This window comes from Physeter macrocephalus, chromosome 20 (genome assembly GCF_002837175.3).
Source record: "Physeter macrocephalus isolate SW-GA chromosome 20, ASM283717v5, whole genome shotgun sequence".
NCBI classification, from domain to species: Eukaryota; Metazoa; Chordata; class Mammalia; order Artiodactyla; family Physeteridae; genus Physeter; species Physeter macrocephalus.
Genome location: NC_041233.1, coordinates 53,832,671 through 53,843,692, shown reverse-complemented (window position 1 = coordinate 53,843,692; position 11,022 = coordinate 53,832,671). Strand labels below are relative to the sequence as shown.

General features: G+C 36.3%; 1 protein-coding gene across 3 annotated transcripts in view; it reads left to right on the top strand.

Annotated features, from left to right (window-relative positions):
• The window catches only part of TM9SF3 (transmembrane 9 superfamily member 3), a 73,518-nt gene that overhangs the window by 53,102 nt on the left and 9,394 nt on the right, over nucleotides 1-11,022 (top strand). For all 3 annotated transcript variants that reach the window (XM_024121306.3, XM_028481218.2, XM_028481219.2), the window contains 5 exons: nucleotides 241-380; nucleotides 3,193-3,261; nucleotides 6,261-6,407; nucleotides 6,765-6,848; nucleotides 6,975-7,051. In XM_024121306.3, coding sequence (XP_023977074.1) covers nucleotides 241-380; nucleotides 3,193-3,261; nucleotides 6,261-6,407; nucleotides 6,765-6,848; nucleotides 6,975-7,051 — 517 coding nt within the window. The remainder of the gene's footprint in view (nucleotides 1-240; nucleotides 381-3,192; nucleotides 3,262-6,260; nucleotides 6,408-6,764; nucleotides 6,849-6,974; nucleotides 7,052-11,022) is intronic.

Sequence of the window (11,022 nt, the reverse complement as noted above, 5' to 3'; positions counted from 1 at the left end):
GTCTCCCTCCCTCCCACCCTCCCTATCCCACCCCTCTAGGTGATCACAAACCAACTAGCTGATCTCCCTGTGCCATGCAGCTGTTTCCCACTAGCTATCCACCCTACGTTTGGTAGTGTATATATGTCCATGCCACTCTCTCACTTTGTCTGTATTTAAATTTTTAAGTGTCGTTTTTACTTGTTTTTATTAGTGTTATTGTTCTCTGAGTAATCACACATATTTTAATTTAATTTACAGGTGGCCGTTTGTTGCATCTGTTTTTTTGTTATCCTTCCTCTAAATCTTGTTGGTACAATACTTGGCCGAAATCTGTCAGGTCAACCGAACTTTCCGTGTCGTGTCAATGCCGTGCCTCGTCCCATACCGGAGAAAAAATGGTAAAGAGAATGCTAAATTTTATGTGATTGCTTCTCACAATATATAAATTCCCAAGGCTATTATGTATACATACTTTTTAGAATTGGCATGTATTTATAAGTTTAAACTTAAGAATTTGTCTTTTTACTTTTTCCTTCAATTTATATTGCTAGGAGTAGTAATAAATGTTATGCTTATTTCACTTTTTTGAGTATTGGTGCCATTTACAGAGAAATGCTTTGGTAAGTACACTAGTGCATAGAGGTGGGTGGGACCTAAAGCAGCAGCCGTTGTATAACTGCAGTCTATAAACCAGATTTGACCTGCTGCCTGTTTTTATAAATAAAATTTTGTTGGAATATAGCCATGCCTGTTTGTTGACATATTGTCTGTGACTGCTTTTTACAGGGTGGCATCAAAGTTGAGTAGTTATGACAGAGGCCATATCACCTGCAAAACCTGAAATACTTACTATCTGAACCTCTACAGAAAAAGATTGCCAACCCCGGGCTTCTAATTTCACTTTCCTTTCCAGATATTTTATTATTCGAAACAACATTGACTTAGAGCCATAGATTTTGTATCAATTGAGAGAGGAATTAGTATTAAGACCAATTATAATTTACTGACCTATTTTCTTTACCTTCACTTCTGGGATAGTATAGAATCTCTCAAATACATTTTTCACATTTTATGCACAAAATGTATTTTTGATGATCTCCCATAATTCAAGATTTAATCCTGACAAAGGATGACAGGTATTTCTGTTTAACAGCTAAAGTGATTCTTCTTTTGCAATAGTGTAAGCATAGTTTATAGTTCATTTGACCATTCAGCTTTGAAATTGTGATTCTTGATGGATTTTTAACTTGAGATGGTTTGTATTTTTTCAACTTTTGGACATAAAATGAGATGTTACTAATATGTTTATATTTCTAATTTTCATAATTCAAATTTGAACAAAATGTGAACTCATTATATGTTTTGCCTTTTAAGATTAGTAAATTGAGGACTTCCCCAGCAGTCCAGTGGTTAAGACTCCACCCTTCCACTGCAGGGGGTGCGGGTTCGATCCCTAGTGAGGGAACTAAGATCCCATGTGTCGCATGGCGCAGCCAAAAAAATAAATTAATTAATTAATTAAATAAAATTAGTAAATTGAACGTTTTAGTGCTGATTTATGCTATTCTGCATTCTTTATTTTCCTAATTCTTACTTGCAGACATAAATAGAACAATCTTACTGTGCATTTTTTTATTCCCCATCTCATAAGAATAGCTATACAGTAGACTACATATTCATAATAAGGAATATATATTGAAAAGCCTCCATTCCTAGATATTTTGCTATATTGTAAGTATAACTTATGTTTAAGTACTTATATAGTCTTTTGTAGACTTGGAGGTATGTAGACATTTGCAGAAGTGGAGGCTGAATAAAATAGCCCCGTAGTGTAAAGGAGAGTGATCTGTTCTAGTCTTAGGAATTGTCCGTGTTCTTTTTCTCTTAGATTGGTGCTTATGAGAACTTTTGTAGTCTGTTTTTTAAAGTCAGTTTTATCTTCAAATCAACATTAGACTGTTAAGGCCCATTGATAGCCTAATGTTTGTTCCTTTACCCATTACTGGGGAGGATAAGGTTAAAGGAAAAGCATAGAAATCACAAAAGTTCCTCTAGATCACTGGGGCTGGTGAAGGAGAGGAAGGAGCAACACGTGACCTTGCTAATAACCATGGGTCACATTTAGGTGTAGGAAGGCTCGCGTGTATCTTCATTTTCTTTATATAGTTGTATGGGAACCAAAATCTGAATACTAGATCTGGCGGGCATGTCATTTTTAACCTCTGTGGATCTTGGCTTTCTATAAAAGGAGGAAAGAAGACTAGACTTTAAAATTAAAAAACTTTTTTTTTTCGGCTCTCAAACTCATTTTCTTCTCAGTTTTATAGTTTGTTCATTTCAGAAATAGTAGTTTACTATCTTTTATGTGCCACATACTGTGCTGGACATTGGGAATACCTAGATGAATAGCTTCTGCCTGCCAGGGTTTATAATCTAGTGAGGTATTTAATTAGACAGTACAGTATAGTGTGGTAAGTGCTGCCATGGAGTTACATTCAGGAGACAGTGGAAGAACCCACCTCTTCCTGGGAGACCTGGGAAAGGCTTTACGGGGCGAACACTTGAGTCAGTGCTCGCAGGAGAGAACCATGAGACAAGGGAAGGCATTGCAGGTGGAAAATTACCGATTGCAATCAAAAAATGTTTGTTGAGTGAATGAATGAGGTTTGAATTTTATTTTTTATTCATTCTTTGACTCCTTTTATAACTCAGAACCCATAATACCTTAATTGTATGATTCATAGGAGAACAAGTTACTGAACCAAGGAAAGCATGAGCAAAGAGATTGGCAAGACCACAATTTGGGAAACATTATTTCAGATATGGGGGGGGGTCTCAAGACTTTTATTTTCTTTCCCTATGGCTTTCTGCGAGGTAAATGACGCAAATTTTTAGAAGTTACTGAAAAGTATAGAACAGGAGCAAATACTCATAGTTTTTCTTGAGTTCTGCCAGTAGCAAGTATTTGTTTTCCACAAGTTTTTATCTCGGCCTTTAATGCCAAAAAGAATTTTGACTATAACCTATGGCTAATTTGAAGTCCCCTCTCAGTATTGTGCCTCTTTGAATTTTTGTTTTTCTTTTAACTGGTTTGTTTCTATCCTTTAGATTATTTTTAAGTACCAAGCATCTGATTTCTGTTATCAGGGTTTATATAATATAATATGGAAATCATACTAGAAGTTTACTGTTAATTTTAATATTTTCCAGGTTCATGGAGCCTGCAGTTATTGTTTGCCTGGGAGGAATTTTACCTTTTGGCTCAATCTTTATTGAAATGTAAGTTTTGGCAATGTATTTATGTTTTGGGGGATTTCATTGTAAAAAGAAAATTTAGGAGTTAGGATAGGTATAGAATCAGATGGGCAGGCATCTAACAGAGTTAGTTTGTTAAGTCCATGCTTCTAGTAAGGGGTCTACGTAGTCTATCAAAAGGTGGTTTTCTGCTTTGTTCTCAGATATTCAGGTGAAGCTTATACTGTTTTTGTATTGTGTTCTAGACCTTTCTCACCAAACAGCAGATCTTAGAAATCAAAGCATGCATGCTAGAGAATGCATGCATGTCAGACCAGCCTTTGATCACCTACATGATATAAGAAATTACTGATTTTCATTTTTTAAATATTTCTAAGGGTCCAGGGAACTAGGTAAACCATTACCTACCAGTTAGTCAAGATCCTGACATCTTTGGATACACGTTCATTCCTAGTCTTCTTCAATCGAGGCCCACAGGAGTGCTGGGAATTATGTATGTGTTTGGGGGTGGGAGATATGCCATCTTGTGCCCAGTTACCATGCTTCATATCTGCATCCTTGGTCCCCACTGCAAAATATAAGCATTACTTTTCTCAGCCTGTGTTCCAGTGTTCCTTGATGGGAATGCTCTGGCATTTCAGAAAAGACAGTTCTTTGTATGGAACTTTTTCAAGAACTACAGTCATACACCTCTGGATCCAGCCCATGAAATGCCAGTCATTGTGACTACTCAAAATTTCCTTACACATTTCCAGATGCCTCAGTGCTGATTCTCTCCTGTACAGTGGATGCCTCCTTAAGAGGCGTGATTGAATCTGACAGTTGGTTAATTGAAAAAGTTGGCTCATGTAAGGGAATTATTAAAAAAAGATAAGTACATAACATTTTATTTTAACTTAAAACAACTAAAGGTACATCTTTCACTGATTTTTTAAAAAAATATAGAGCCAAGGTCTTCCCTTTGTACCTAGTTGACGTTTCCATCATTTTTACCTTTGAAATTCATAATGCATCTTCTGTATTTTCCAACCTTTTAAAAGTGGAGCAGGAATGTAAAGATCTGTCTGAAGTATCCTAAGTGCAGAATCCTTCTAGATTTGTACATTTGTCCCCCAGTCTTTTATAGTTGTCTCACCCATGCCCAGTTTTATCACTTTTTTTTTAGTGGCTCACCTTATTGAATTTTTCCAAAGTATTCAACATAATTTTGATAGAAATCATAATTCTTTTAGCTATCATATTTATTTCTTTTTTCTTTTTTTTTTTTTTTTGCGGTATGCGGGCCTCTCACTGTTGTGGCCTCTCCCGTTGCGGAGCACAGGCTCCGGGCGCGCAGGCTCAGCGGCCATGGCTCATGGGCCCAGCCGCTCCGTGGCATGTGGGATCCTCCCGGACCGGGGCACAAACCCGTGTCCCCTGCATTGGCAGGCGGACTCTCAACCACTGCGCCACCAGGGAAGCCCTGTTTATTTCTTTATGTGACATTTAAATTGTCTCATTACACTAATAAGGACAACTGACATAGATTTGGGCCACTCCTGGTGGTCACCTGCCAGCTGTGGGTATTAGTCGGCACCTTAGAGGGATTGGAGAGCATGTCACTCTAGCTCATGGTTTAATAAAACCAGTTTGAGAAATTCTTTGGTACTTTCTGACTTGTGTCCTCACCCTGATTTGACTTGCCACTATTTTTTCCTTCCTACCCTGTCCATACTACCATGTGGATCACATCTCTTCCTGTTTTCTCGGGTACTCTGTTCCATTTGGTAGCCACTCTGCTGTATCTTTAACTTCTCTGCTTTGACCACCCTCACACCTTTCTCCTCTTGATAGCCACAGTGGTCTTTTTAAGGTATCAGTCTGATCATGTCACTTATTTGGTAAAGACTTCTCATTTTCATTGAGGTAAGGTCCAAACCCCATCACGTAGTCAGTAAAGACCTTCATAATATAGAATCTGGCCCTGTTCTCTTCTCCAACCTCATCTTTTATCTCTCACAGTTCATTTGAAGTTCTAGCCATACTGAATTACTTTGAGTCTTTCTAAATACACTGAATTCCTTTATTTGTGAGCCTTTGCCTTTGCTGTTCCAATGCATGGAACATTATTCTAGCTCCCCACCCACCATGTCTTATCTGATTCTTCTCACCACCCTTCCCTACCCCCAGAGCCCCACCCAGCCAAACCAGTAAGTTGCCCCTGTTAGGTGCATTGGAGAAGCACTTGTGTGTCATGATTGCCCCTTTACTAGTTCCCACTGAACTAATCTCCTTCAGAGTAGAGACTTTGTCTTCAATTCTGTTCTCACTGCTTCTCTGATATGTATAGGGCCTCTGTAAATGTTGAAAGAATGGGTGATGAATAAGGTAACTAATAAGCAGAAGGGAACAAGAAAAAGAAAAGAGGCCAAAAAGCCCTTTCTGTTTAACTATGGCTTGTGTAATGGAATTAGAGTAAAGCGTCTTTTTTTGGTATAAAATCTTAATGCCCTTTCTCTTGTGGTACTGTGAAAATGGCATGAAGCTTCCATAGGCTTTCTTTTCCTAATTATTTTTATTTTCCTAATTTTATACATTATTACTATATCAAACCTTTTTTTAATTTAATAGGGTGTTTTATAAAATATAAAATACATTGTTTATAAAGTGTCGTATCTAGAAAAAAATGAAAGAATGAGGAAATTGACTTTATTTTAAAAATAAGAATTTTTAGCTATTTTCATTTTTGTTTTCCACAATATACTCCTTAAGCTTCTAATTTATTTAGTTTGCTTAGAGATGAATACCCTACCCTACTGATGAGTCTGTTTTTGAAAGATTATCTAAGAAAATATTTTTGAGAGAATTTTAAATGACTTAATGAAAAGGGGGTAAGGGAAACTGTTGGAAGTTACTTGAAAGAAAAATATTGAGATTTAAGTGAGAAAAAAGTGAGAACTAAGATGCAAGTGAGATTTAGCAAGAGCAGTGTGAGCTACATGAATAAAGACTAGAAAACTATGTCTTCGTTGTGTTGTATTTAGGTATTTCATCTTCACATCTTTCTGGGCGTATAAGATCTATTATGTCTATGGCTTCATGATGCTGGTGCTGGTTATCCTGTGCATTGTGACCGTCTGTGTGACCATCGTGTGCACATACTTTCTGCTAAATGCAGAGGATTATAGGTGGTGAGTACTTATTTCTGGGAGGAACCTCTGGGGACCATAATATTTTAAAATAAGATAATATCAGTCAAAAAAAATTTTTTTGGTATTAATGAGGGTCATTAGTTTAAACACTAGGAGACAGGTCTGAAAAAGGAAATGGTTTATTTAGGGTCATTTATAATAGGAGATTTGACAAAATTTAGGATCTCTCCTTCCAATTCTTAGGCTTTCTCCTCGTTGATATATTTAAATGCCATTGTACATTTGTACATGCATTTGTTTTTAAATATACAGAATCTTAAAGGATATTTTTATAAAAGTCTTTGCTTTAAAATCTTTCAGTGCCATCCATTCAAAAGGGTTACTTTTTTTCTTCAGGCAATGGACAAGTTTTCTCTCTGCTGCATCAACTGCAATTTATGTTTACATGTATTCCTTTTACTACTATTTTTTCAAAACAAAGTAAGTGGAGACATTTTTTCATTTTGTATTTTAGAAGCTAAGTTTGTCATTTAAATACTAGAATTTAGGCCTTATGTCTAAAGTAAAAACGGATATACTATATATAATTTTTTGGTTTTATTTCAGGATGTATGGCTTATTTCAGACATCATTTTACTTTGGATATATGGCGGTATTTAGCACAGCCTTAGGGATAATGTGTGGTAAGTTCTGAACTTCCTGGAACATCATAAGTAAATCTTTTGAGTGTTTCTGAATCAGAAAAATACAGTAATTGGAAATTAAGAAACTGCTTTCTATTGTTTGATCAGGAATACCAAAATGAACTCAAGCATCTGATTTCAGTCCTTTTGACTATTCCTCAAAATCTAATTTATTACCTCATTGATTTCTTTTTTACTTTCCTGTTTTTAGTAATTCTGTATAGCACTATTTTTATTTTCCATACCACAATTAGTTTCTTATTCATGTTGAGAATTGTTGTTTTTGTTTGTTTGTTTGTTTGTGTAGTTTAGATTCTTTGGAAAAGATTATTATGTAAACAGGTTAAGGTTTGGCTGAATGATTTTTGTTTGGAAGTTTCTGTTCCACTGTTCATGGAGGTAGCAGTGTCCAGGAGGCAGCACAGTTGACTGGTTATCAGTACACGCTTGGGTGTCTGTAGACTGGGCTTAAGTTCTGGCTGTGCCATCTGTGGTTCTATACCTTGATCCAGTTCCCCAAGCTCTCCAAGCCTCTGTAAAATGAGGATAATACCACTGTTTCATGGGTCTATCACAGTCTTCCCTTAAATGGAAGAGGTAATAGTTATCACCAAATAATAGAGTCTGTAGTATGTGTGAAATAACTAGAAAATAAAGAAAGAACTTTTGGAAGCAGCATGATAAATGGAAAAGACATGGACTGAAGAGCTTGAGAGACCTGGATTAAATCTCCATGCTGCCACTCATTGTTTTTTGTGGCCGTGGGAAGGCATATTAACCTTTCTAAATCTCATTTTCTAATCTATAAAATGGGCATAGCTTTCAGAGTAGTTATTTGTGATAGTGTCATGTGTGTAAAGCACCAAATGTAATGCAGGTCTGTTATTAGGTGCTAAGAGATAGCCAGTTACATGGGAGACATGGTGGAGAATTTCTGGGAAGAGCTAGACTTTGGGGGACCAATTAGTCCTGGTTGTGAATTGTATTGCCACTACTTAATAGCCCTGTTACTGTGGCCAAATTATTTAACCTTTCTTCCTCAACATTCTCATTTGCAAAACAGTACTAATACCTACCTTTCAGGGTTGTGATGAGGAGTCAGTGATTGACTGTGGGTAAACATCAGGTGGATGGCAGATGCTCAGTGAGTGCCGGCTGCTGCTGTTACTGGATTGAGGAGGGCCAAGTGTCTTGGGCTGTCCTTCTGTTCTGGGGTGTGTCTTTGTTTCTGTAGATTCTTTGGGTTTCTACACCTTGTGTTTTCACCTCAGAGCAATTTCATGACACTGAGTCCTGGCAGAGGTATCTTAAGGGAAAATGTACAAGCAGCTCACTTTTTTCTGGTTCAGGTTTTTACCCAATAAATGAGGCTAATTCCCTAGTTACCTCATAGGAATGATGTAAGACTTAAGGACTAATCACTCTGGAGACATTTCCAGATAGTGTATAATTCAGAACTACCCCCAACACACACCTTTTTTTTTTTTTTTTTTTTTTGGTAATTCTACCTTTAGCTATAGGATGGGCAATAGAATAAGGAAAACAGAATGATCTTGTTAAAACCTAGGTCCTGGTATGACATTTGTGGACCTCTTTAGGGTACCAAGATTGCTTTCTTCCTTCGTCAGAGGAATCTGTTCTGCAGATTGGTAGTTGCTAGAGATGAAGGTGGTCAAAAGGTCCAAACTTCCAATTATAAGATGAATAACTTCTGGGGATGTAATGTACAGTAAGGTGATTAGATTTAATAATATTGTGTTGTATATTTGTAAGCTGTTAAGAGTTTGGTCTTAAAAGTTCTTTCACAAGATAAAAAAACCTTTGTAACTATGTGAGGTAATGGATGTTAACTAAATGTATTGAGGTGATCATTTTGCAATACATACATATATCAAATCATTATGATGTCCACCTTAAACTAATATAATGTTACATGATAATTTTAAAAAAAGAATCTATACTTAGCCATAAAAAAGAATGAAATAATGCCTTTTGCAGCAACATGGATGGACCTAGAGATTATCATACAAGGTGAAGTAAGTCAGACAGAGAAAGAAAAATATCATATAATATCACTTACACGTGGAATCTAAAAAATGATACAAATGAACTTATTTACAAAACAGGAACAGACTCACAGATATAGAAAACAAATTTACAGTTACCAAAGGGGAAAGAGATGGAGGGGATGGATAAATTAGGAGGTTGGGATTAACATATACACACTACTAGATATAAAATAATCAACAAGGACCTACTGTATATAGCACAGGAAACTCTACTCAATACTCTGTAATAACTTTTATGAGAAAAGAATCTGCAAAAGAATAGATATATGTATATGTATAACTAAATCACTTTGCTGTACTACTGAAACTAGCACAACATTGTAAATCAACTATACTCAAATATAAAATAAAAATTAAAAAAAAATCTGTTCTGTTCGTATATACCATGTATGTGACCACTGTGTACACACATATACAAATGATACTGACTGTAAAGTAGTAAAACTAATTTCACCAGCTATAAGGGAAGACAGTTCTCTATATTATAGTTACACATTTTATTTATAGCTGCTGTGATAACCTTTCCTTGTGATAATTAGTTAACCAACTTTGAGGGAAAGATGAATAGGAACTGAAAGCTAAATCTGGATTTGTGTTATATGGGAACATCCTATGTATCCCTTGGCAATCAAAAATTTCGTTTAGTATTATTGACCATCCTTCCTTCAGAATATTGTTCCCCGAACTCCTCATTATTTAATCTGATATCTTTCTTTCTTTTTTTTAAATTCTTAAATTTATTTTTTTATACAGCAGGTTCTTATTAGTCATCAATTTTATACACATCAGTGTATACATGTCAATCCCAATTGCCCAGTTCAGCACACCACCATCACCCCCCACCCCGCGGCTTTCCCCCCTTGGTGTCCATACGTTTGTTCCCTACATCTGTGTCTCAACTTTTGCCCTGCAGACCGGTTCATCTGTACCATTTTTCTAGGTTCCACATACGTGCATTAATATACGATATTAGTTTTTCTCTTTCTGACTTACTTCACTCTGTATGACAGTCTCTAGATCCATCCACGTCTCCACAAATGACTCAGTTTCGTTCCTTTTTATGGCTGAGTAATACTCCATTGTATATATGTACCACAACCTCTTTATCCATTCGTCTGTCGATGGGCATTTAGGTTGCTTCCATGACCTGGCTATTGTAAATAATGCTGCAGTAACATTGGGGTGCATGTGTCTTTTTGAATTATGGTTTTCTCTGGGTGTATGCCCAGTAGTGGGATTGCTGGATCATATGGTAATTCTATTTTTAGTTTTTTAAGGAACCTCCATACTGTTCTCCATAGTGGCTGTATCAATTTACATTCCCACCAACAGTGCAAGAGGGTTCCCTTTTCTCCACACCCTCTCTAGCATTTATTGTTTGTAGATTTTTTGATGATGGCCATTCTGACCGGTGTGAGATGATATCTCATTGTAGTTTTGATTTGCATTTCTCTAATAATTAGTGATGTTGAACAGCTTTTCATGTGCTTCTTGGCCATCTGTATGTCTTCTTTGGAGAAATGTCTATTTCGGTCTTCTGCCCATGTTTGGATTGGGTTGTTTGTTTCTTTAATATTTAGCTAATTGAGCTGTTTATATATTTTGGAGATTAATCCTTTGTCCGTTGATTCGTTTGCAAATATTTTCTCCCATTCTGAGGGTTGTCTTTTGGTCTTGTTTATGGTATCCTTTGCTGTGCAAAAGCTTTTAAGTTTCATTAGGTCCCATTTGTTTATTTTTGTTTTTATTTCCATTTCTCTAGGAGATGGGTCAAAAAGGATCTTGCTGTGATTTATGTCATAGAGTGTTCTGCCTATGTTTTCCTCTAAGAGTTTGATAGTGTCTGGCCTTACATGTAGGTCTTTAACCCATTGTGAATTTATTTTTGTGTATGGTGTTAGG